This window comes from Heterocephalus glaber, unplaced genomic scaffold (genome assembly GCF_053883595.1).
Source record: "Heterocephalus glaber isolate CG9 unplaced genomic scaffold, H.glaber_assembly_v1.0 deba00001442, whole genome shotgun sequence".
NCBI lineage: Eukaryota > Metazoa > Chordata > Mammalia > Rodentia > Bathyergidae > Heterocephalus > Heterocephalus glaber.
The window spans coordinates 57184350-57210841 of NW_028258296.1; the positions used below are offsets into that span (position 1 = coordinate 57184350).

Genomic DNA, 26492 nt, shown 5'->3' on the forward strand with positions numbered 1-26492 from the left:
AAAAAGGTAAAGCAAGTTATGCAGATTTAAACTTCTAGAATTAATCCTTGTTGAAAACTATTAGTAAAGAATTCATACTTCTTCTTTTAGTGACAGCAAAAGTTTGGGTTGTAGAACCTCAGGAACAGATTTAAAGTACTTTTCAAGACTCGGGTAAGCTTGTCACTTCATGTGACCCACCCACAGAGAGCACTAAATACCAAGATCTCCTTCATCCCAGAAGCTCAGTATGAGTAGAGTAAGTACTTCATAAATCCTGCTGGAGGGAGGAACACATAAATGCACTGGGGTGGTTATGCAGCAGTCTTTCCAGGCAGACTGAATATATCAAGCAGAGGCAATATTGTTATTCATTTGTTTGTCTCCCAACAGCTAGCACCCCATCTACACAAAATGAGTGCATACTAAATGCTGTTTATTACACTGTAGCCAAGAGATAAATACTTTATTTCAAAAATGCAAAGAAGGAAAAAAAGAAAACATTTCTTCTGTCATGTGACCTTGTACCAAAGACTTATGAATATATTTGTGAACTGGAGTGGAAAACACGGCAATCTCTACCTTGAGGATATGGAAGGGAGCTCAGAAACTTCAAAGTCAGGTCGCCTTAGTCTTCCAGGGCGCCTGCTTCCAGCTAACTGGTCCTGATGCACCGGAGTCACGTGCACCTGACAGCTTCCCCAGCACAGTGCCCGGACAGCACAGCCAGGCAAGGCTGCGGTCACATCTCTTAGCCACGCACCCACACCTGGCAGGGAATTCCTGCATGTGGGCCCAAAGGAAAGGGCCTCTGGTGGCGAGAAGGAAAGTAGTAGGGGCGTCGCTTGAAGCACCGCTGAATGAAGAAATGAAACAGACAATCCCAGTATCGCCTCGTCTGTTTCAGGAATGGCTTACAGCTCCCTTCCAAGGCACATCATGGCACTGCGCCATCACAGATGATCGAAAGAGCAGGAGGAGGCCTGCTGGCTGCAGTCACATCTTGGGGAAGCTGGCCAGGTTGGCAATGCCACAGGTGTTGTTCTTATTTCGAGCCAAGAGAACATAGCCTTTGTTTCCCCAGTTTTCTCCCCAGCTGTAAGACCAATCAAGAAAAAGTCAGTACCTCAGTTTATTCTTTAAAACTCTTACTGTAGTGTGCGAGGTACTGATGGCATACAAAATTGAGCAAGGTGACTTTTACCTTTGAAGTGTTTTGAGTGGCGAAGAGGAAAAAAGGTATAATGCTATCATCTTGGAGGCAGAAGAGAGTGCTACTCAGCAAGAGGATGAAAACGGGCTGAGGCCCAAAGCTGGCGGCGTGTGGGAATGGGACACCCGCGGAGGGCTGTGAGGCTGACAACAGAGGCAGGGTGACAGGACATGTGTCAGGGTCCTGTGGCCGAAAACAGTGCCCGACAGGGTGCATGGGGAGCTATGTCTGGAAAGGCAGGTTGCTATTAGGTTGAATTATCTTTTCCGAAAGTCTGATGAGTATGAGCTCTGCCATGGCAAGAGAGGCTACAGCTGGTGGCTGTGGCCTCCAAGTAATCCCAGGTGAGATGGGTGAAATGAGGAGGACTCTCCAGGAAGTGAGCAGCTTCTCCACTGCTCATGTCACAGAGAATTGGCACTGTCTTTCTCACTGGGCCATGAGAGGGCTTTGAGCAGGCATCCACTTGTTTGTTAGTACTGCGGACAAAGCACCCTGCACATGGATCAGTGTGCGACACACTTGAGTACTATTGTCTGACCGCCCTTGCCAACCTCAGAATTAAGACTCTGATCAGAAGGCAGAACTGAAGAGCCCAAGACAATCTCTCTTGATTTGGGAGAAAGAAAAGGAATTCTGGGAAACTGAAGTAACGTGGGGTGTCACAGGGTGATTAACTGACAAAGCAGCATTCCCACCTTACCTGTTTTTAAGTATCCAGTGCTTGTGTCCCCTCTGGATCCCATATCCTACGGCCAGCACTGCGTGGTTCAGATTGTCCCCGTCGCAGCTTTCATCGTAATACACACCTGGAAGACAACCACACCAAGGCTCGCTGCAGTCCAACAGCTGTCCATGGGGCTTCCCGGTCCAGGACACCAGGATGGGGCCTGGCCCAGCAGGCTGACCACAGGGACGATCTGCACTGCAGCTGCCATCAGGTTCTCTCTGGCAGACTGAGTTTAAACAAGGGAACTGGGCACTGCACCGAGCAGGTGGGCCCCAGAACACCATGCCCGCACCGTAAAGCTCCTCACCCTTGCTGTAGAACTGGAAGGAGGTCAGGCTTGCATCAATGGCCACAGAGATGGGTCCCACGCGGGCCACAGCTCTCTTCAGCGCCTTCTCGTTGCCCACGGGGACCTCTCTGTATCCTCGGCACTTAGCTGCCTTGCCTGTTGGGTTGTACATACAGCTTTCGTCCTGGAAGAAACGAGGTAACGAGGTTGTAACAGGACTAGAACAAAGCAACAGGCAATGAGTTGGTCAGTGAGAAACGACCCAAGTTTTGAGTAGCATCAGTGAAGTAACATTCTGTTCCTCTTTACTATTTTAGGAAATTATGAAAAGAACATAAAAAGGGATTCCTGGGCCGCGGATTTAACTCAGTGTTTCCGCCACCTGCCTCGAAAGCGCAAGGTCCAGAGTTCGGTCCCTGGTACCAAAAGAAAAAAGGTGGGAGAGGATTCCTGCCTTTCCACACATAAACATCAGCTCTAGGTGGTTTAAAGACATAAACATGGAAAACTAAAACATTTAAAGAAGAGATACTGCTTTTATTACTTCAGGGTAAAAAAAAGATTTCTCAAATAAGATTTTTGTAAAAGGCACAAGTCATAGCCAGGCATGGTGGGTCATGACTATCATCCCAGCACTCTGGGAGGCTGAGGCAAGAGGGTCACATGTTTGAGCCCAGCCTGGGCAACTTAGCGAGACCCTGTCTCAAACAAAAACAGGGCTGAGGATGTAAATCAGTACGAAGGCCCTGGGTTCAATCCCCGGCACACACACACATACACAACACACAAAGACACAAGTCATCTTCTGGCCTTGTAGCATGTGTGAGCCTCAGAGGGTAGGCAGGCACCAGCTGCTGTGCAAAGAGAAGGCCAAGGCCAGAGCTCAACAGAGGCAGGACCTGGCCCTTCCCCTCTGCATCAGGGACACCAGTGTGAGGCAGAGTTTTGTGGATTGAGTTCTCATCAGACACAGAAATAAAAGCACATAACATGACATTTTCTTGGCAGTTTAGTTTGTGATCTTCCACCTCCATGTTTTGCAGTTCCAGTTAGCAATATGTTTTGTCGACAAGCCGCAATTATTTGGCAACACATTACAGCTGATCCCTTCAAGATCTTAAGGTTATACCTACAAGAAGAACACATTTATCTAAATATTGATAGTAATGGTGGCATTTGACATGATGTTCTAAGATTACAAGGGCTGGGGATGTAGCTCAGTGGTAGAGCATTTGCCTATGATTGTAGTACTCTACTACCTCATGATTTCTCAAGATCCCTTTGTTCTCTGCCATTTGAGCAAAACCCCTGTTGCCTTCTGCTGTCAAAAACTGCACAGTAGCTGGTGTGGTGGCACATGCCTGTAATCCCAGTTGTTGGGGGACTGAGGCAGGAGGACAGCCTTGAGTTCTAAAACAGCCAGGCTACAAAGAGTTCAAGGCCAGCTTGAACCTTACAGCAAGATGCCATCTCAAAGATCAAAAAGCAAACAAACAAAATGAGGAACAGGCATTTCGGGGCTTGGTGTACACATTCATAATCACAGCTACTGGAGAGACTGAATCAGGAGGATTGCAAATTCGAGGTCTGCCTAGGCAATTTAGTAAGATCTCGTATAAAATTCTGTTGTTTTTTTTTCTGGTACCAGGGATCAAACTTAGGACCTTGCACTTGCGAGGCAGGCAGCAGAACTACTGATCTAAATCCCTGACTCGTCACAAAATTCTTATACACTTTAAGTGGGAGTACAAATTTTTCCAAATTCTTTTAGTAGACAAAGTGGACATTATATAGTAAAGTTTTACATACACATTCAAGGTATTCCAAGGTATTATATCCTAGTGCAGAATTCGCACACATGTGCCTAGGAAAGTCTGTGTCAGATAAAGACTTATCTTTGCTATATACGAATGGTGCAAATTGGAGTATGTTCTTTTAGCTCCTGAAATGTTAATTTCCTTGTCTATAGAGTGAAGTCAAGTCTACCTTACAACGCTAGAATGAGGGTTAAAAGAAAATGCGCCAACTGCATGGTTTAGTACATGGCAGCCATCAAGTTTCACCGCTCAGACTTGCAAGTCCTGCTCCAAAGGCCCCCATCACAAAGGCTTGTGTTACTTTACCCACCAGCCCCATGTATATTTAGAAGCCCTCAGATTGCCTCCATCTAGAGAAGAAAGATCCTGTTACTAAAGAATCATGGCGAAACGTCCTGAGTCCCATCCCTGGTACCAAAATCAACAACAACAAAAAAAATCATGGAGAAAGTGAGGTAATCCTTTATCTCTAAAATTATACTAAATACGAAATAACTTGTTTTTTCTCAGATTTTATACATTTAGCATGTTAATTCACATAACCTGATTAGATGTTCCCCAAACTCCACTGAGCTCATGTAAAACAAAGCCACATGGCCAGACATGGGTGGTGCATGCCTATAATCCCAGCTCTGGGGGTAGGCCGAGGCAGTAGGATCACCTAGAGTTCAAGGCCAGCCTGGGCCACATAGCAAGACCCTATCAAAAAAAAAAGAAAAAAAGTCACATGATTCATGAAAATAGCAAGGTTAGTTTCGTGGCTTGTAGGCACGAGGATCTTAGCAGAGGGTTATCGAGACCTGCCCAGAAGCTACAGGAGAATCTATCCCCTCTCATATCCAAGGCAGAGAGATAGAAGCAATGGTAGTTTATGGTCCCAAAGCTCTCCCAAGATTGTTGAAATCTTTTTTGTGAGAAATTATCCCAGTAAGAAAGCCAAATAGGATAAGAGAACACAAAATTTCTGCAGTCGTTCCCAGGAAGTGCTACCACGATGGGGAAGGGGCAGCCACGACACAGCAGAGCTGCTGGGAGAAGCCTCACCTGGCCCACGTACGGGTAGGCGTCCTCGGAGTCGATGCCCCGGTTCTGCTGCACGTACTGGAAGGCGTTGGTCATGTAGCCGCCTCCACAGCCGTCATTCTCAGACACACAGTCCACCAGGTTCTGGGGACTCAGATTCAAGAGTTTGCCTGTTTTCTTCTTGAGCTGGCCCTCCAGGGCACCCACAGAGCTGAAAGCCCAGCAGGAACCGCACTGACCCTGAGAGGGATACAGAGAAGCGGTCAGTCCTGGGCCTCCCACGTTCTGTCTTCTCTCCACCTGCCTGACGAAATTCCCCATGCACCTTACAAACCCATGTGCACATTGCCTTTGTGGAGAAGCCTTTCTATTCCCCCTCACTAAATCCACCGCACACTCCCACTGCTGTCGGTAACTGTGCTTCCCCGGAGCTGCAGTACAGAGGGAAAGCGGATGCCAGGTTTTGGAGGCAGTTCCTGCACCTGAGTCCTAACAGGCTTGGTACCAGGAGCTGTGGAGCCTTGGGCAAGTTACTGCAGCGCTCTGTGCCTCGGTTTTCTTATCTGTAGAATGTGAATAATGTTCTTAGTGTACTGTCATGAGGATTAAGAAATTAGACTTTATGTTCATTCTGCCAGAGGGTAGATTTTTTTCTTTCTTGATCTTTTAAGATAGAAGAGTTCTTGAGGATGCAGGTGCAGGTTGTGTATTAGCCATTTTGGGTTTTGTTTTGTTTTTTTCCTTTTGTTGGGGTGGTACCAGGGATCGAACTCAGGACTTTGCACTTGTGAGGCAGGCACAGTGCCACTGAGCTAAATCCCCGGCCCTGTATTAGCCATTTTGTATCTCTATTGCCTAGCACTGTAGTGAGTGGTAGGTTCTAGGGGAGAAATAAATAGTATTTGTTAAATGAATGTTAATTATTCTTTTGTTTTTTTGGCAGTACTGGGTATTGAACCCCGAGGGCACTCTGGTGCTGAGGTAGATCCCACACACACACCTTTTTAAATGCTCATTTTGAGACAGAGTCTCTTTAAATTGCCTAGGATGGTCTCAAACTGTATTCTCCTGCAAGTAGCTGGGATTATAGGCATCACCCTGACACCCAGTTGCTCATCTTACTGATAAAAACCTGTGTTAAGACTATGGGAAAATTGGCATTCTCATGTTGGCAAAAATGTAAGATTGTAAAAACTTTTGGGAAACTGTGAACCAACAATTCCAATTTTATTTTGCTAAATATTTCTACAGTTCACACACACACAAGAGCACTTACTGCAACACTATTTGTAATAAAGAAAATTTAGAAACAACTTAAATGTACAAAAATAGATAATGAGTTCAGTAACAGAACAGGGCTATATTCTCTTTGCACGAGGAGCTATACCTTAATTTTTATCTCCCTTTTTACTGGTACCCTCCTACTTCAAGACCAAAACACCAGCAAAAGGATAGGTCGTGCCAGATTACCTACACACACACAAGAGTACCTGGTTCTTGACGGGAGTAACATAGCCCTTCTTTCGGTAGTCAACAGAATCGGGAGCCCTGCCTTCCCAGTCTGGGATGTAGAGGGTGTCATTACTGTGGGAATGAGCAGGAGGGACTTTGAGCCCAGTCATCTTCTGAACCACTTCTTCATTGGTCTGAGACAGAGAAGAGAGAGACCCGGCATTAGCAGGAAGTCAAAGCAGACATGGCAGACGGGCCAGGAGCCAAAGCTCAACTCACCATATCTCCCAAGTGGTTCATGGACAGCTCATACGTGTGGACGCCAAGAGAGGCCTCTAGGTTATGGATGGAAATATACTTCAGGTTCTTCTCCCAAATTAAGCGCCGAGAGAGTTCATCCACCTAAATAGAGCATTGTCAGTACTTGCATATACTGACATATATGTGCAGAGTTACATAGCTGGTACTGTGGAGAAAAGATGCAATTTAAAATTGTAAAATGGGGCCAGGGATTTAGCTCAATGGCACTGGGCCTGCCTGGCAAGTGCAAGGTCCTGAGTTCGATCTCTGGTACCAGAAGAAAAAAAAATTGTAAAATGTAGTCTAGTTGGGAAACCATGGATTTAGAGTACACAAAAAGAAATATGTAAATAAATACAAATACAATGCAAAGCTCTGGGGAGATCAATAGAAAGTTGCTCATAGATTAACAGCATTAATCTAACAAGCTGTCTTCCCAAAAGAGAAATTTAAGACTTTTTTTTTTGGTGTTGGTGGTGCAGAACCCAGGGCCTTGCACATGCTAGGCAAGGGCTGTAGCACTGAGCTATACCCCCGGTCAAGACAATTACACAGCAAAGGATGGGTGGATCTTGACGATGAGCTGAGGTACAGAAATGAAGTTAGGGAACAGGACAGGTTTGCCTTGTTGGAATAAAGTACTGTATTTGGATTGAGGAAAGGAAGCTGAGAATGGAGACCTCACACCCCAGCTCTCCCACTTTGCTCCCTCCCAGTCCCAGGCACCTTGCCATTATACTGCTTCTGGTAGGTCTTCTTCCATAGCTCCCACTGAGTGTCCAGTATCTCCTCAGGGTACAGTGCAAGGCTCACCATGGGCAGCAGTAGAACCTTGAGCCCCCACATCCTGGGAAAGGGAATAATTAGGGAAGACTCTTCCATTTGGCAGGGGATTCACAGCCTGGCTTACGACAAAGAAATAGCTGGAGCCATACTCCTGATAGGTTGCTCTTAAGCCTTGAGGAGTCACAGGTTTCTTTCAGAAACTAATGGAAGTATAGTCCCTCTCAGGAGAAAAGGGCATGCACAGGTAATAATCCTTGGGGCCTCATGAATCCAGAGGTAAGAAGCCCTTCCTCTGAACCATGAGACAGAGGAAAACTTGGCTCTGTGAGGAAGGTAGGCATGGAATTGAGGGTGATTTTCATGATAAAACAATGATAGGAAGAATCTGGGTTTGCATGAGATACAGGCTTATTTGGTTCCATGAAGTCTGACAAGGGGAAATACAGTCCACACACACACACACACACACACACACACACACACACACACACACAGAGAGAGAGAGAGAGAGAGAGAGAGAGAGAGAGAGAGAGAGAGAGAGAGAGAGAGAGAGAAATGGGTTGGAGACCAGACAACTGGGATGGACTTTGAAACTGTCTTTTCAGTGTCCCCAATGTTGGGGTTGGACAAAGTAAGAATAAGATGGGGATGGGGTTGGAGGATACACATAGGAGATTTTCAGCCTTTCTTCCTTGCCTAAACCAACACTTTTCCAGATCTTGCCAGGAGAGGACAAAGGAAAAGTTGATAGCGTTTCCTCATTTAACTGAGACATTTACAGTCTCCTCACTGTCCTTCCACTTTTCTTCCTCTCCTCCCCTTCCCCTTAGGCAGGAAACTAGCCTAAGCTTAACCAGATGCCTTGGATAGGTTTCTTTTCTTTTTCCAAAAATAAACATCTGTGGCTGCCTTATAGGGCAGACCCCTCAGAACCAAGGTTAGAAAAATGTAGAATGGAAAAGCAATGTTCTATAATGAATAAATTCACAGCTTTCTTCATTTACAGCTTTTTTCAAAGCAAAGCTTCACTCATTTCCTGCATTGGTTTAACTGCAAGTACTTTAAACAATCTGCAGTCTCCAGCAAGTCATGTGACCTATGCAGCACTAAATTTATAGCCCATTTTTATGTAATCTTTACAAACTGGCAAAATGTCCAACAGGACATTTAATAGCTGGCACGTTAAGGGTCTGGAGATGTCTTAGCACAGAAATACGAAGCTACCATCTACTGGTACCATTCTTATTACTCCTCCGCAGTAATCAGTTAACTCTTCTGATCCAAGCAGAAAATGAGTGGCTGCTTTTGAGTTACAGGATTCTCCATTCCTTTGCATTTACTAAGCATTTACTAAGAAGCATACGGTACATACAGCCACATGAGGAATCCTAAAGACTTCCAGGCAGGTTTTATTTGGCCAGGAAATGAACTAAGAAGGGCTTCTGTTTTCATCCATAGAGCCTATAAAGTTCATTTTGATCCCAACTCACTACATCCCTAATGCTCTTAAATAGAAAATTGGCAAGAACGAGAAGCTAAACCATCTAAGAAGTTGAAAATGTTACCTGAAGTTGGGAATCTTGTCTGGGCTCCTTTCAGGCAGAAAGTGTGGCTAATGAGGGCAGAAGACCAAGGGTGCTAGATTTATTCCATCAGGATTGCGGAAGTCAGCCACAGCAGTTGGCTGGAAAATTTGGGTAAGACGGGAAGGCGGGGACAGAAATGTTAAGAGGGGGGTGAGGGTGGAAGGAGGCAGCACACTTGCAGCATTCCTGTCTGCGCAGTCTGTGTGCCAGGATGAAGAGCTGCTGTTTAGTCTCACATGACTCTCTGGAGGCAGACAAAAGACAATGCACATTACTCAAGTTGGGGTACACTTTCTCCTTTAATGGGGGAATGAAGGACACAGCCTCGGTCTTCCTCATCCTCCTTCTTTAAATCTTTTATTATAATACATTGCATCTTTTCATTATGACCCACCTAACACTGAAACGTGTTTTCAGACTTGTGTCTGACCCACACCTCTGGAGTAACAGAATAAACACAAGGCTAGAAGCAAATAACATAAGGGAAGACACAGGCTCCAAAGTTTGTATTTTATGAGGTGGTTGTCGGAAGTTGCCCCTGCTTTTAGGCAGGGGAATAGCCTTCCCAGCCTAATGTGATTTTGCAGAGGGAGGATCTGCTGAGAAAGTCCAGATGAAACTGGTTCTAAAAGTAGCCAAAAACAGTGTTCCTGGTTGCTTAGGACAGCGCCTGAATCAATGGACTGATGGACTCACATGAAGACTCTGCTGCTAAACCCTAAGATGGTAGGATGTCTGATTAAAATCCCCATTCCAGGCAGTCATATGAGCTGCTCCAAATGCTTCCCCAAACTCTACCCATGTGACAAATCATGAGTTTAGCTCAGCCACCCCACCCAACTCCATTTTCTTCCATAAACAGATGTGGGGAGAGATGAAAAGATGGTCACTGGAATAGAAAGGATAATACACAGAATTTAGATTCAGTTTCAAGCTGGATCCCACATATAAACCCTCAAGAACATACATAGGCTTATGCCTCTGGACCTTGAGTTGTTAATGAACCATATATAGCAGTTCTAGAGGGAAACCAGGTCCAGACTTGGAGTTTAAATTTCCCAATCCTGAGCCTAGCACTGTGGTACACGTCTGTAATCCCAGCACTCAGGAGGCTGAGGCAGGTGGATCACTGTGTTTGAGGCCAGCCTGGGCTAACAGTGAGTTCAAGGCCAGGCTGAGCTACATAGTGAGACCCTGTCTCAAAAAACAAAACAACAACAAAAATTCCCAATCCCTAATTCTTTTTAATCCAAAGGACATAATAGGGAGAGAGGTATCCAGATGTGCCCAGTGATTTCAAATCCCAACTCTTCGGCCGTCTCTCTCAAAGGCTTGGGCAACCTCCACCCCCACACAGTGTAGTCAGAATGTCCTTGGCGATCTTACTCAGAATGCGTCAGGATCAGGAGGACAAGTGAGAAGGAAGGGAGCTGAGTGAGCGAAGCCCTATGATGTCTGATTCCTGAAATGTAAGGCTCACACTATGTGTCTGTATGTTTGGAGCTCAATCTATGGATTCCTTTAGTTGTGAATGTCTGCTGTTTATGAGCTGAAAAGGAATAATAATAAAGTCGCAATCGAGATCACACAACACAAGAACTTTTACAAAAGGAAAAAATATTTTGTTTTAAAATCTTTGCTACATGTCATTATTTTTGCCACTGTATTAGCACAGATGCCAGCAATACAGAAATGGCCAACAAAAAAACAAAACAATCAAAAATAAAACCCTGAAGGAAAAACAGAAACAAAACCCCCAGAGCATCTTCTCCCTCCCAGATCCTCCCCCCAAACCCTACAATAACTGTACAATATTATACTCTTGATCACATTTAAAAACAATTGATTAAAAAACAAGGATTCCATCAGAAACTCAACTTTTTGATTTCGTAAATTGTGATATAAATATATACGTATACTGTATGTGTGCACATAGCATAAAAAAATAAATTGTCTCCTTTCCACTCCACTACCTGGCACCAGACTGGAGACAAAAGGAAGAAACCAGTAAGTGACATCCCTCAGCCTCTCCAAGGCCGACTGTGCTCCTCAGTCTCCTATGAATTCACTTAATGTCTTCCAATTAACTCAGTCTTGCACTTACATGCTAGCTGGAGCCGGTTTAAAAAAATTTTAAAGGCTGGTACACATGATTTACCTGAGGAAGGTAAAGGGTGAGTGGTCACCTGTATCCACATTTATATGGCTATAATCACCAAGTGACCCTGCTGGGTGGGAGTCCAGGACCTCACAGCACCCAGAACTTTTACACTTGTGCTCTAAAGCAAAATCCAACCTCAAGACTGGAGCAGGGCAAAGAGGAAAGACCTACTGGCCAGAGGAGGCTGCAATCTGCTTCTCGCTAGAGGACAGATTTTTGAGGATGGGAAGAAGGAGGCTACTTTGCAAGAGGCTTTGTATTTGTTTTACACTCCAGCAGTGAGGATCTTCACTGGGACTGTTAATCCAAGAAGTTGAGTTTCCAGGCAGAAATAACCTCTATACAACACACATCACATGTGATTCTGACAGAAAAATGCAGCATTATCCTTATGGACAAGTCTAAGGTTTCTAAAAGTGTTTCTCTTGCCAGCCTATTTTGGTAATGTTTGCCGATCTTTCCAAGTGAGGTGAGCACCAAAAGCGGGACTGATCCAGCTTTATCACTGAATATGTTTGGTAAGAGGCCAACCATTATCAACAAGACTTTGCCTATAGTTGCACATTGGCTGGGTACAGATATAAGTGCAGCAAAGATATTTATTTAAATACTCTTTGGCTGCAATACTAAGTGGAGAATACTTGGAAGATTTAATTCCTTAGAACTTTGAAGAGCACACGGAAGGACAAAGATAAAATCTGGGACAGATTTGCATAACTCCCTCATAGGGAGAAAGAAACACAGAAATACACAGACACACACACACACACACACACACAGACGCACCTATGCTCACTCTCACGTTTCTTTCCAGAAGAAATGCTCACAGGTAACAGAAAGAACCTATGCTGTCTTCCTAAAGCCCCATAATACCATGTTTCATGGTCCTCAACTGTGAGGATATTTTTCCTTCTCCTCTACTCTGTTCAGAATTTCTTTCCAAAATAGGCCATAGTCTCTAAGGCAAATAGTAGGTGTAGGTTCTTCTAACCTGTCCCTTGACCCTGGCAGAAATCTCCTGGTCAGGAGATGTGAGGACACATTCTACCTCACCTAGCCTCAATTTTCAGAGTGCTAAAGGCCTTGGGGATTCATTTCACTTCTTCTACAAACGTTATTTCAGAGAGGCAAGGGCAGGAGCAAGGAAGGTTCAGCAGGGAGAGAGGGTACACCTGAGGGGTGAGGGAAGGGAAGGGAGAGAGGAACTTTTATTCTGTTTACAAAAGATTTGCTTTTAAAAAACAAACAGTATTTTTTCTCCCCCACCCCTTATCCTCACCCCAATAGTTCTATTCTGAAAAGGAGGGAAACATAGTTAGATCAGGAAATTCTTCATTGTTGTAGCTGCTGCTCTGGTCTCCCAGCATGGACAGCATCTCCTAATGAGAGAAAAAGATTCTATTTTAGTCCCGTATCCTTACATTTAGCAAGTTCTCTCCCAGCACCCCAAGGAGTCCCTGCTGTGCTGAGCCCTCTCAGGTGACTCCTCAGATCACAGCCTTTCCCCAGTTCCTTCTATGTCTTCCTCCTACAGTTCCTACAGCTACCTTCTCTCTCCTCCTCCTACCTGGTATTTTCAAAGGAAGAAAAGTCTGCTTGCCATAATTCATATAACCTGGCATAGATATATATGGACTGCATCATCTTATTTGCTTTCCACCAAAGTCTATTTTGCCTTCTTTCAATCTATGCTTTTCACTATCCCTTCCTTTGTCTAAGCTTACTCTGTTCACTCCTACAGTCCCCTTAGGACTTATATAAATAGGCCTCTGTAACTACCAGTGTGTTCTATTTCATATACTTATTTTTGGTACTGGGGATTGAACCCAGGGCCTTCACACTGAGCTACATCCCTAGCCCTTTTTTATTTTGAGACAGGGTCTCGCTAACTTGTCCAGGCTTGTTTTGAACTTGCAATCGTCCTGCCTCAGGCTTTCAGAGTGCTAGGATTACAGGCCATGGCTTCATATACTTTTTAAAAATTATCTTGCCCATTTTAAACCCAGGGGTACCATGAACTAAGAATATGGATTTCTGTAAATGAGCTAAAATAACTTTCTTCAGCATCTTTCCATGGTGCATCACATCACTACCGTTGCCTGGTCTGGTGAAAGGGCGGGCATCAGACTAAGTTCACACTTCTCAGTTACTGACACTGATCCCCACACATCCCATCTTCTCACACACACCTCCAACCAACAAATACCTGAGTCCAGGCATGCTCTCTTCTCTGTCTCTCCTCTGATCCACTCTCTCCTAGTTTCTATGTTCTGAAGTCTTTACCCACTCACCTGGAAGACCTCAGGCTGGCTAGGTTGTTGTGCTGATGGCTGCTGAACATGTTGCTCACTAGAACTCGACCGATGATGAGGCTGTTGGCCCTGCCACTGTGGCCAGACACCCACGCCCTCTGCTGTCCGTGTCTGGAATTGTCCTGCAGTCTGTCCAGCCTCAGGAGCTAGAAACACAGCAATGCACATCCTAAGTCTGTTAACCCTATTGGAGAGGAGAAAGGAGTGCATAGCTAGGTACCAGCCACTTCTGCCCTTCCTATGCTGATCAGTGCCACTTCTGTTTCAGACCCCAGTCCCAAATCAACTTTTCTTCTCTAGACAGTGTTCCCAAAGAGTTCTTTGCTCATTTGGACTGTTAAATATCATGCGTTGTGTAAATTTTATAGTAAAAAAAATTATAAATATTACAACATTTTACATATTTACAACACATTTACAATATTTTGTTATATGTGCCTAAGTATTTTTCAAGTGGGTAGGTTTTAAACTTTAAACAAATGTCACCTTGCCTTTCCCTATGATTAGGTCAGTGTTCCAAGGACACAGGCAAATCATTTCAACTACAAAATCCTTTCTCTTTAGTGGAATAGGGCTAGGAGTGTAGTTCAGTGGCAGAGAACTGGCACAGTGTGTGTATGAAGCCCTAGGTTCAATCCCCAGTACCAAAAAGAAAAGTGCTTTCTCTTTAGAGGTGTAACTTTTGTATGATTCTCGTTCTGGTCTGAACTTACCAAAGCTGGATCCACGACTGGTGAGGGCAGGGTAGGCAGCGGCACTGGGGGATGCAGTGGGTGCAGTAGGAAGAGACAGGGAGCTGAAGGAGGACGGAGTCTGAAAGTTGCCTATACCAAACTGCGAAGAACGAGTCTTAGCTGCAGCCTGTGTAGCAACCTGCTAAAAAGAGAAGGGACAGCAGGCAACAAACAGAACACTAACATTACTGCACAGACCATGGGTATGAGCCAACGTTAGCAGTCACTGTGCTCTGATTCCAGCTCATCACTATTTCTTTTCTTTTTTTTTTTTTTGGTACCAGGGATTGAACTCAGGACCTTGCACTTGCCGGGCAGGTGCAGCACCACTGAGCTACATCCCCGGCCCTCATAACTATTTCTAATTGTATCATTTCTTTTGATTAACTGTCAATCTCTCTTGACACTATTTTTTAGGTAGGTGAGATAAAAGGACAAAGAACAAGGGTAAGCTGTGAGAATTAAATGAAAGCACTTTATAAACTAAGGTTATATAAAACTAGAGGCATTAATAATAGTAGAGTATTATAGAGAAATACTCTGCACTCTTAATATTATTATTTGAAGTCCTGGTGATTGAATCCAGGGACCTTTGAACTGAGCAAACTCATCTCTTTTTCTATTTTGAGACAAGGTCTTGCTAAGTCATCCAAGCTGAGCTTAAACTTGCTATCCTCCTGCCTTGCTCCCAGATTGTTCCACCATGCTTGGCCCTTTGTATCCTTTTATTATTTAGTGCGTTCTGCATGCTTTTGTTCCTAATGTCTTTTTTTAAATATACTTCTTCTCACCAGAAAAGTAATGTACTTGTATTGTGAAATATTTGGAAAAAGGAAAAGAAAATAAGAATCATTCAGAATTCCATTACCAGAGACCTATGGTTAACATTTCTTTTTTTGTACCGGGATCAAACTCGGGACCTTGCGTTTGCGAGATAGGCAGCGGAACCACTGAGCTAAATCCCCGGCCCTATGATTAACATTTTAAAATAATTAATTCAAGTTTTATTTCCCTGTTTTTTTAAAAATATGTTAAAAGTCTGTCAAGAGAAACTCCTCTTTAGCCTGCGTACTCATTTTTCATAGTTGCAGAACATAGATCAGTGACAAATTTCTTCAATCCACAGAAATTCTTTACTCCAAAAATAGTTTCCACTCATGAAAGCAGCCATCTTCACCTCCTCAAAATCTTTCATGCAGCCATGGTTTGTGCAGACATCCATGAATACCATTTTTCTTGATTCTGCCACAGCAAACTTACAGACAGCGTCAACCCTCACAGAGACTAATAAAGCAGCCATTAATAATAAGGAATCACAGAGGTGGGCTGTCTTGGTTTCATTAAAGCACAGAAACCACTGTAGTGCTGGTCCTCAAGAGCAGTGTCCTTCCTGGCTGATGGAGAGGTGGACAGCCTTCCTGTGCATTTTTACACAACTGAGATCGTAATGCATAATGATAATTTTAGAGCCTGCTTTTGTTTCTGATTTTTCACGTTAATAAAATATTATTTATGCAGTGATGTATTAAATAATATTTGTTTTAGGCTTTGCATATTTACTATGTATCATACATGTGAATATAAAGATTTTTCCTTTTTTTGAAATACATTATCACTATATGTAACTAGTAATTTTCTCTTTTGTTCCTATGTTAGGCAATTCTAATCAAAGAGGAAACTTCTTAAAATTTACTCCAAGACAAATCTAAGAATCAAATCTCAAGTGTTCTAAATGAGCAATTCTAACTAAAGGCTATTATGTGACAAACATGGACTCTAATGAGATTTTTGGATTATCTTGGTTATCTAGCTGCTCTCAAAAAACCAAAAATTAGAAGTTGGAGGATGAAGATTAACCACTTAAGTCAGGTGTGGTGGTGCACACCTGTAATCCCAGTACCCTGGGAGGCTGAGGCAGGATGATCACCATGAGTTCAAGGCCAGCCTGGGGTACACAGTGAATTTGACAGCCTGAACTACACAGCGAGACCCTGCCTCAAAAAACCAAGCACTGGGGATTTAGCTCAGTGGTTCCACCACCTGGCTTGTAAGCGCAAGGTCCCAAGTTCAATCCCCAGAACAAAAAAAAAAAATCAACCAACCAACCGACCAACCAACCAACCAAACAAAACCATTTAACACTGGACCCCAAGCATCACTCAGGCAGCGAATTTTTTTACAAACTGACTTTCCTGAGCATTGCTCTGGCAGGTGTCATTTCAACCAGTTGATCCTTGTATTGAATAAATTTGATAAACTATCATTTTTATAGTAATAATTGGTTTATAATATAACAATATTATCTTATAAAAATTAACAGAAAAAACATGCAATTTTTGTCATCCTGTATTTAAATAACTGGACTGGTAACTGGTTAAGAACAAGTTATCTAAGAAAGACAATAATCATACATATGGAAAGAAAGCCAAACCAAGAAAACAAAAGTAATACGTAGGGATGAGACAGATGAGAAGCTTTACCTGGGCAGAGAAGCCTGAGCGGGTACTAGGGGTCCAGGTTGGGGCTGCTCCCTGGGAAGGGTTGGGGTGGCGGGAAATCTGGGCCAGCATCTGTCCTGCAGAAGATGATGGCTGGACAATGGTTACAGGAGGGGCCAGACCACTATTCCTAAGAGTGAACAAATGGTGAATAAAGGATTAAAGGGATGGATTCATCACAGAATCTAGGAATCAAAGGACAATCTAATACTACTCCTAGATCCCTTGACTTCCTTGGATTTAAGGAAAACTTGGTAAAAGAATTTGGAAAAAACAAGACTAACAGCCACACACTGACCAGGACACACAAGGGTGGAACCTAGAACATTGTAATAGGACAGGTGCAAAGAAATGGGTAGAGGGCCAGGGATGGAGCTCAGTGGCACCATGCTTGCCTGCCAAGCAAAACGTACTGAGTTCAATTTCCAGTACTGAAAAAAAAAAAAAAGAAAGAAAGAAATAGGTAGGGAAAAAAAGCAGCTCCTCTGCTCACTCTAGGCCCTACAAGCTCTACTGCTTTGCCTGAAATAACCAGAGAAAGCAAGAGAAGAATGATTAGCAATGGAATCCCTCGAGGCCCTAAAAAGCAGCACACATATATGGGGCTCACCTGAAATTCTCGGCCGGCCGGGGTTAGGAGGGAATGAGCTGCCCTGGGAGAACAGCTGTTGGGTGGCAGGGACAGTGCTGGAGGAGATGCCTTTACTCTGATCTGCAGACCAAAAGGAGTGGGGGGAGGGGCAGTCAAGGGGCTGCAGTACACAGTTCAGCAAGTTCCTACTTACTCATGAAGTGGTCTATGTTGAAATGGAAATATGTTGGAAGATTACTGATTAGCCAGTAACAGGCTCACAAGTAAGAATTTAAGAATGAGAATTTTAAAAAGGATTGAGGAAGACTCATACCCGCACTGATGTTAGAATAGATTTCTGAAAATCTTGGATCTCTATCCTGGGCAAACAGAACATCTGACTTTTCAAGGGTCTTGCCATGTTCTGGCCCTGTAGATGCCACAGGCTGAACAGAAACCTAAGGAATAAAATGATGAAAATAATCATTAAAGGTTTAACATAATTCAGTAACCCCAAAATTCACATAAAATATACACACACTCTGACTGGCACTACAGGACATTTTTAAAGGAAATGCTCACTGTCCTCTTCAAAGACGATACACCCTCACCTGGGAATGATTGTAGCTGGCCAATCCATCTCTTCCTGGTACCATGTCCAGTTCTGTTTGCTGTTGCTGCTGCCTACATGATAATCAGTGAGGAGAAAAACAGGAAAAAAGATTTTAAGAATCAGGTGAAAGGGCCTTTTAAAAAAAAAACTAACAAAAAATGGGACTGCAGATGGCCACCCCTTGGCGGAGTGACTACTCAGTAGATGATTACTTCACCATTTCTTACCTGGGTGCCAGCTGCCCTGAGCCCATCTCTAGGGGTAAATTAGCTGTGGGACCTGGCTGAGACCTCTGGACGGTGTTAGACAGGGTAGACCGTGGTTCCTGGCTAGAGTTCCTGTGAAAATAAGGTAAGACAAGTGCAGAGAAGGAAAAAAAACCCCAAAAAGTTTTGACTCTGTACACAAAGCTCTACACATTTACGTGTAGGTGAGATAATCACTAATCTTCTTTAAAGTCTAATCCCATATGTACCAACTCCTCATGACGAATCTATTCTGTATTACAAACATGTACTAATCAAAAAATAAAGTAATTCCATAATTCAGATTATCGACAACATGGTACAAATACAAACTAGGTCCCAAGCACAAACAAGGGTCCTACCTGTTTGGGTTGTAACTCCTAGGTATTCAATACCTAGATGTTTTCTTTAAAACCATAAGTAAAAACTTCAAAGCAAAGATACTGAAATGTTATCAAAGACTATTTGGAATATGAGAATTTTTCTCTTTCTCTCTATACTTTTCAATACTCTCCAAATTAAAAAAAAAAATTAAGCCAGGAGTGGTGACACATGCCTGTAATCTCAGCTACTTGGGAGCCTGAGACAGGAGGATTGCAAATCAAGGGCATGTCAAACAACTCAGCAAGACCCTGTCTCAAAAGAAGGGGGCCGAGGATTTAGCTCAGTGGTTCCACCACCTGCCTTGCAAGCGCAAGGACCCAAGTTTAATCCCCGGTACCAAAAAAAAGAAAAAGGGCTGGAGAATGTAGCTCAGTAGTAGTTTTCTAGCATGTGCAAAGGCTTGGGTTCAATCTCCAATACCACACACACACACACACACACACACACACACACACATCATGGTGGGAAAATAATATATAAAAGAGAAGAAACAATTATTACCAGAACCTTAAATCCTCAAAAGGACTTACATTTTTCAAAATTTGGAGCTGTGGAATGTAGCTCAGTGATAGGGTGTTTGCCTGAAATGCATGAGACCCTGTGTCTGATCCCAAGCACTACCAAAATAAAAGTTTAGAAAAACATTTTCAAAATTTAAATAAAATGGGAACACAAAGTGATGGCACTTGCTTGTAACCCTAGACACTCAGGAGGACTACGAGTTTGAGACTATCCTGAGCAACATAGTGAGACCCTGTCTCAAAATAAAATTTAAAAAGGCCAGGGATATAGTTACGTGGGTAGAGCACTTGTCTAGCACGTGTAAGGCCTTGTTTCAAACTTCAGTACCACAAACAATAATGATTAAGATATATATTTGAGTCCTAAATTAATAAAAATTTCTAACTCAGTTTACTGTGCTTTATTAAGTTAGCAAAGAACTAAACTTTATGGTCCCTAAAGGTTCAATGGGATATATTATTCTCCCTGGTATCATTATTCATAACCTGACCTTCAAGATGTAGATTCAAAGCCAATTCTACAGAAGTGGCCTAAATGGTGTGAAGAGGTAACCTGACAACTGACAACCACTAATGGCTTGTGTCTGGATGTTCCCCCAAAGCCTCATGCAGTCATAGGTGGGGCTTTTCAGAGGTGGCTGGATCTAGGGTGTGTGATGCTGGGGTTAAGGGCGACCCACCCTGGGTGTTAGTGGCACCACTGAAAGGGTGGGTACCCTGGAGCAAGTATGAAGGCAGGCATGGTTGCTGCTGCTCACTGCTTCTTCACTGCCGCTTTGCTGCCTTCTGCCTACCCTGCTTTCCCATGGACAGTTTCTCCCTGTGATGCCCCTCTGCCAGGCCACACTGCCTTGAAGCCAGCTGACTATAGACTGAAACCTCTGCAAACTGTGAGCTTATCAAATAAACCTTTCCTCCTTCAACTTGTGGGTGTTGGGTATTTTGTCTCAGCAACAGGAAAAGTAACTAAGACAGATTTGTACCAGAGAAATGGAGTTGTTGTGTGACTGTACCTGACCATGCGGTTCAAAAGCCTTTGGAACAGACTTGGGGGAAAAGTTTGGAAAAGTCTGGAGGTGCTGGCTGAACAAGCAGCCTTAAAATGCTTTAAGCTGTACTTAATGAGAGATTCTGATCAGAGCTTAGAAGACCAGAATGCTGATAGAAATGCAAGGTGGAACCTTTGAGACTGTGAGACAAAATAAAATTTTCCTCTTTGTTTTTCCCAAGTTATTTGGCCATGGCAATAGAAAGCTAACATGCCAGGTAGCCCAGCAATTCTACTCCTGGGTATATACTAAGAGAAATAAAAGCAGATTTCCACACAAAAACTACTACAGAAATGTTCACAGCAGCAGCATTCAAAACGTGTTACAGGCACACAATGGAGTATTATTTGGCAGTAAGAAGAAATCAAGGATTGATACATGCTATAACAGGAATGACTCTTAAAACACTATACTTACACGAATGTCACAAAAGAGGCATATTCTATGATTCTACTTACATTAAACATCTAGAAAAGGCAAATTTATAGAGGCAGTACATTAGAGGTAGTTATAGGGCTTTGAAAGAAATGGGGAGAGTGGAGAATGATGTTACTAGGTATCGCATTTCTTTCTTTCTTTTTTTTTTTTGGTACCGGGGAGCAAATTCAGGACTTTGCGCTTGCAAGGCAGGAGGTGGAACCACTGAGCTAAATCCCCGGACTTTCTTTGGTTTTTTTGAGACAGGGTCTCGCTATGTAGTTCAGGCTAGTCTTGAACTATGTAGCCCAGGCTGGTCTCAAACTTGAGGCAATCCTCCTGCCTCAGCCTCCTAAGTGCCGGGGTTACAGCCATGTGGCACCATCCCCAGCTATCACATTTCCTTTTTTTTTTTAATTTTATTTTACCAGTACATTTTAGGTATACAATATAATGACATCAATCATTGGAAATATGCACCTTTACATAATCTCTCTTGTTTTTTTTAATATAAAACTATTTACTGACCACTGTACACCATTATTTACAATAAAGTAAACAATATACAGTAGGATAACATTCTGACTACTACAAAGTTATTTTTCTGGCTTCTGCTGAAACAGTAACCCGAATAACTGAAGATTGAGCCTACCTCGTAAGGAACAAGTTGGGGTCAAGAAAAACATGCAGGTCAATAATTTAGATTATAAGTTTGTTCACTCATTTATTCTAGCAGGTCCTAAATTGTGACCACCTCTAGGCACTCAGTAGGTTTCCATGAGCCAAGTCTTAGACATCCATGAATCCTGACTTTGAATACAGATTTCAATTTGTTGTAAGGGAATAGGTCATGAGCAATCTTTAATGTTCCCTTAACAAGTCTTCCTTAGCTAATTCAAACAAACCAGGCTGACTACTTTTACCTTACTTGGGTAGGGAAGTTGTTGGTAGTGATACAATTTTTTTTCAGAAATTTTGCAAGCAAACGGCTGTATTTTTGTAACTAAATACACAGATATGGATTCTAATATGGCTGCTTTGAAAATACCCACTTTAAGCTGTCCATTAACCACAGAATCATCTATTTAACTTGAAAAGTTATGGCTTCAGGAAAACTTTCAATTTAACTGTGATTTATTTCTTAGGTTGCTCAATGACAGCATCTCAAACATGAGCTTATCACCCATAGTTTTTGTTTTGGTGAATGTTTAAAAACAAAACAAAAACCATTTACATTAAGTATTTTATTTATACACACACAAACAAAAAACTCAGAATGGTCCTTAAGCATGTGAGCTAAAAATGAGTTCTGTTTTTGAGTTTGACTATGGATAATTTTCCCAATATTTAGAAAAGCAGAGGAAATATATCAGGCTATCAAATGCTGTTTTCTGATAAAGGAAGCAGCTACAGAAAGCTTTTTATTTGTCAAAGTAATCAGTGCTACTGATGCACAACAAACCCCAACAACTTCCCCAAATACTTTCTTTTTTTTTTTTTGGTACTGGGGATCAAACTCAGGACCTTGTGCTTGCGAGGCAGGCGTCGGAACCGCTGAGCTAAATCCCCAGCCCCTTCCCCAAATACTTTCAAAACCAACATATTAAACTTGATTTTCATTAGAATGCTGTTTTTTTCATACTCGTGAATCAAACACCAAGGCCCATTTATATATATATATATATATATATATATATATATATATATATATAAATATATGTATATATATAAATGATGTAAGTTATTGAGCTTCATCTTCTGGACAAGAATGCCAAGTTAGTCTCTCTTCATAAAAAGCAATTACAATTTGAGGACATTTCATATTTGCCTCTTTTGCCAGCACCAAGTCAGCCTCATCTGAATCTTTCCATTTCATGAGAAACATCAATTCTCCACTACTATATGTGGCACCAATTATTTGATCAGGATTAAGACCTCTAGCAAATCCTCTAGGTTTGTCAGCAGCATCTCTTTTCTTCTTTGATTTGCTATCATCAGATTCACTATCAGATTTTCTTTTTGTACCATCTTTTCTTTACCAGCTTTTTGAGAATTAAGAAATGCTTTGATATGGTTCTGGCACCTGCCTTGCAACCGCAAGGTCCCGAGTTCGATCCCCGGTACCAAAAAAAAAGGAGAAATGCTTTGATTAATTCTGGACAATCTAAATTTTCTTCAGGTTCCCATGTATTGTCGGCATCTATAAATCCCTTCCACTTCAGAAAATACTCCACCTTCCCATTCACTACACAACGGTCCAGTACTTTTTCTACCACAAATTCTTCAGGCTCTGCTTCCTCAACTTTTTTACTTTTTCCATTTTGTTTCTTTCCCATTTTTTGCAATTAGTTTTATTGGAGGCCATTTTTATTGCCAGACTTGCAGAGCTATTATTCACTGCCTGGGATGCTCGTGTTGTGGGTCCACAGCATCTGGGCCTGTGCGCCTGCAGCTCCACTCACATCTGAGCTCTCTTGGTTCTTACTTTTTCCCCGTTCCCCTGCCCTCCCTTCAACCCCTCCATCCCTCCCTATTTACAAAGACTTTGTTTCCATTTTTTTTGTTTTCTCATATTAATTCCATTCCCTTCTTTCCTTTCCCCTACCCCTCCCACTTCACCTCTACCCCTTTTCATCCTATTTTACATTATTGATTATACCTTTTAGTCCATATTTACACTTTGTTTCTCACACCAGAGAAACTATTTGATATTTACACATGTGTCCTATTTATTTCACTTAAGAGTATAGGGCTGGGGATTTAGCTCAGAGGCACCACACGTGCCTCACACGCTCAAGGTCCTGAGTTTGATCCCCAGTACCGCAACCTCCCCCCAAAAAAGAGTATCGCCTCAATGTGCATCCATTTAGCTATAAATGTCTCTAATTTTTCATTTTTTATGGCTGAGTAGTTCATTTTATTAAAAAAAAAAACAACACATTTTCTTTATCCAGTCTCCAGTTGATAGGCACTTGGGCTGCTTCCAACCTTTAGCTATTACAAACTGTGCTGCTATGAACATGGGTGCACATATATTGCTGTGGTATGGTTCTTTTAATTCTTTGGGGAAGATGCCCAGTAGGGGAATAGCTGGGTCAAATCAGACTTCCAGTCCTAGTTCAAGGTATCTCCATAATGATTTCCACAATGGTTGCACCAGTCTACACTTCCACCAGCAGTGGAGCAGGGTTCCTCTTTCCCCACAGCCCCACCGGCATTTGTTATTGGTTGATTTCATGATAGCAGCCATTCTTTCTGGGGTGAGGTAGAATCTCAGCATTGTTTTCATTTGCATCTCTCTAATGACCTGTGATGTTGAACATTTTTTCATGTTTCTTTGCTATTTCTAGTTCTTTGTCTGAGAAATGTCTGTTTATTTCAGATGCCCATTTTTTGATTGGGTCTTTAAATTTGGGAGGTCTGATTTTTTAAAGTTCTTTATCGATTCTAGATAGTAGACCTTTGTCTGAGGAACAGCAGGTGAAAATTTTTTCCCACACTGTGGGTTGTCTCTTCACACTGTTGGTGGTTTCTCTTGCTGTGCAGAAGCATTTTAGTAAGAAGAGATCCCACTTGTTGATTGTGCTAGTTCACAGGCAACTGAGGTTTTGTTCATAAAATCCTTTTCTACACCAATATCTTCAAGAGTTCTGAGGGCCGGGGATTTAGCTCAGTGGTTTTGCCTTCTGCTGCGCAAGCGCAAGGACCAGAGTTCGATCCAAGGACTGGAGTTTAATCCCTGGTAGCAAAAAAAAAAAAAAGAGTTCTACCTAACCTCTGTTCCAGCCGGTTCAGCATTTCTGTTTTAATATTTAGATCTTTAATCCATTTCAATTTTAGTTTAGTGCATGGTGAGAGATATAGGTCTAGTTTTAATCTTTGGCAAGTTGAAACCCAGGTTTTCCAACACCATTTATTAAAGAGGCTATCTTTCCTCCAGTAAGGGTGTTTAGCTCCTTTGTCAAAGATGAGGTGGCTGAGTGTGTCTGGAGTTGTTTCTGCATCTTCTAATCTGTTTCACTGGTCCTTACGTCTTTTTCTTTGCCAGTTCCATGCTGTTTTTATCACAGTAGCTTTGTAGTATAGTTTCAAGTTGGGGTTGTAATACCCCCTGCCATGTCTCTGTAGATTATGGCAATTACTGAATAATTGTATAGTACACTAAAAAACACTGTACTCTTTCAGTGGGTGAACTGTGCAGTATGTGAAATGTATCTCGATAAAACAATTTTTTAAAAGCTGAAAAAGAAAAGAACAGAAACTAAGAGTAATGGGATATAATTGTGGTCTAAGGCAAATCATGGTCCATGAACCAAATCCATCTCATTGCTTGTTTTTGTAAATAAAGGTTTACCGGAACAAAGCCATGTTAATTTAATTTCTCTATGAGTATTTTCAAGCTGGAAACACCAGAGTTGAGTAGGTGCAATGTAGATTGTATGGCCCACAAAGTCTAAAATATTTACTACCTGGTCCTTTACAGAAAGAGTTTGCCCAACCCTGGCTCCAGATGAAAACTCTGCCAGACTAAAGCAATAAACTAGTTATAAAAAAATCCTAACACTGGGGCTGGGGATTTAGCTTAGTGGTTCCGGCACCTGCCTTGCAAGTGCAAGGTCCCAAGTTCGATCTCTGGTACTAAAAAAAAAAAAAAAAAACCCTAACACTGAAACATAAGCAAACCCTTTCATCTGATGACATACTCTCTGGATTACTGTTTATTAAAATATTTTTCTACCTTGATCAACTACATCAAATCCTGTAAAATGGAAAAGAAGGAACTTTAAACTAATAGTGTTTAGTTCTGGAAAAGAGGAAAAGGAGATAGCTTTATAAGACTAAGCAGACTTAGCACATGAAAAATGCCAACCCTGGAAATGGAAGGAAGGGTACATACTTTACATTGGTATTGGTACAGATGATGTACTCAATTTCATCTGAGTAAGGGTTCTGGAAGGTAAAGGAGCTGGTTCTCATCCAGAGCCATTCTCGATTCTTAGACCGAAACCGGAACATGACAGACAGCACCTGGCCTTTTAACTTCACCACCTAAAAAGGTTTTCATGCTATCAGTGGAATTCAGGGGAAAAGAAAAGCACCCCCCCCATTTAAAGAAAAATTTTACCATTTCTACAATCCTAGACTCTCATGTTGTTTTCCCTGAAGCACCAGTCTTTTTCAATGTTAAGATAACATAAGAAGGCTGGGGATGTAGCTCAGCGGTACAAGTGTTTGCCTAGAGTGCACAAGGCCCTGGGTTTGATCCCCAGTACCAACCTCCCCCGAAAGCAAACCAAACAAACAAACAAACCGAGGCAGGAAAAACTAAGTGAATAAATAAGGACAAAGTATATTTAACACATTTCTTCCCAGAGTCCCATGTGATCTGACCATTCTAGTCAAAGAGGAATAACAATTATTTCCAGGAGAGAACGCTGTTTTCTCCACTTTTGTTGAAAAGTCCATTAAAGAAATGCTGAGCTATGTTTACAAATCTAAACAAGAAATTTAAGTTCAATGACATTGAATACAGCTTACGTGTTGCTCTTTCATCCCAGTTTTTTCCCATACACCTGAGAATTTATTTTCACAGTACCCATGGAGTTTTCTACAAATAAAACTAAGTTGGCTTTAGTCTTATTTTGCTTTTGTTTTATAAAAGTAATCTCCACAAAAAGTAATTTTAGATTATATTAGTTTCTAGTGTCAGGAAACAGAAAGAAATCTTTTTTTTGTTGGTACCAGGGATCGAACCCAGGACCTTGTGCTTGTGAGGCTGGTGCAGCACCATGGAGCTAAATCCTCAGCCCCA

At 42.3% G+C, this 26492-nt stretch overlaps 2 protein-coding genes and 1 pseudogene across 4 annotated transcripts in view; all 3 read right to left on the reverse strand.

The window, feature by feature from the left end:
• Positions 1-428: 428 nt before the first annotated feature.
• On the reverse strand, positions 429-9362 carry Ctsk (cathepsin K). 2 transcript variants are annotated; one of them, XM_004854055.4, is made up of 8 exons: positions 9155-9362; positions 7530-7650; positions 6783-6905; positions 6542-6697; positions 5073-5291; positions 2230-2395; positions 1896-2001; positions 429-1075 (listed from the first exon to the last, which is right to left on the reverse strand). In XM_004854055.4, exons 2-8 carry the CDS (start codon positions 7647-7649, stop codon positions 976-978), a joined length of 990 nt encoding a protein of 329 aa, XP_004854112.1. In that variant the 5' UTR covers position 7650; positions 9155-9362; the 3' UTR covers positions 429-975. The 2 variants fall into 2 exon arrangements, with proteins under 2 accessions (XP_004854112.1, XP_087069518.1); XM_087213392.1 differs by lacking the exon at positions 9155-9362 and having other exon boundaries at positions 7530-9105.
• A 1413-nt stretch (positions 9363-10775) lies between these two features.
• Positions 10776-26492, reverse strand: part of Arnt (aryl hydrocarbon receptor nuclear translocator) — a 62416-nt gene continuing 46699 nt past the window's right edge. The window contains 10 exon segments of the mRNA XM_004854059.4: positions 10776-12715; positions 13628-13794; positions 14362-14524; positions 16863-17010; positions 17491-17515; positions 17518-17592; positions 17786-17909; positions 18063-18135; positions 18292-18402; positions 25578-25729. Coding sequence (XP_004854116.2) covers positions 12626-12715; positions 13628-13794; positions 14362-14524; positions 16863-17010; positions 17491-17515; positions 17518-17592; positions 17786-17909; positions 18063-18135; positions 18292-18402; positions 25578-25729 — 1128 coding nt within the window. The 3' untranslated portion in view covers positions 10776-12625.
• LOC147827794 (chromobox protein homolog 3-like) lies at positions 21797-25571 on the reverse strand (annotated as a pseudogene). Its single transcript, XR_015452101.1, has 2 exons — positions 22764-25571; positions 21797-22708 (listed from the first exon to the last, which is right to left on the reverse strand). The product of XR_015452101.1 is annotated as a chromobox protein homolog 3-like (transcript).

Excerpts from the sequence above, each read along its gene's own strand:
- Ctsk (XM_087213392.1), bottom strand. The coding sequence starts at position 7,685 with ATGGAAGAGTCTTCCCTAATTATTCCCTTTCCCAGGATGTGGGGGCTC. Across the intron at positions 5,292-6,541 it reads TTACTCCCGTCAAGAACCAG|GGTCAGTGCGGTTCCTGCTG; the intron begins GTACTCTTGTGT and ends TATCCCTCTCAG. Across the intron at positions 2,002-2,229 it reads CTTCCAGTTCTACAGCAAGG|GTGTGTATTACGATGAAAGC; the intron begins GTGAGGAGCTTT and ends GTTGTCTTCCAG.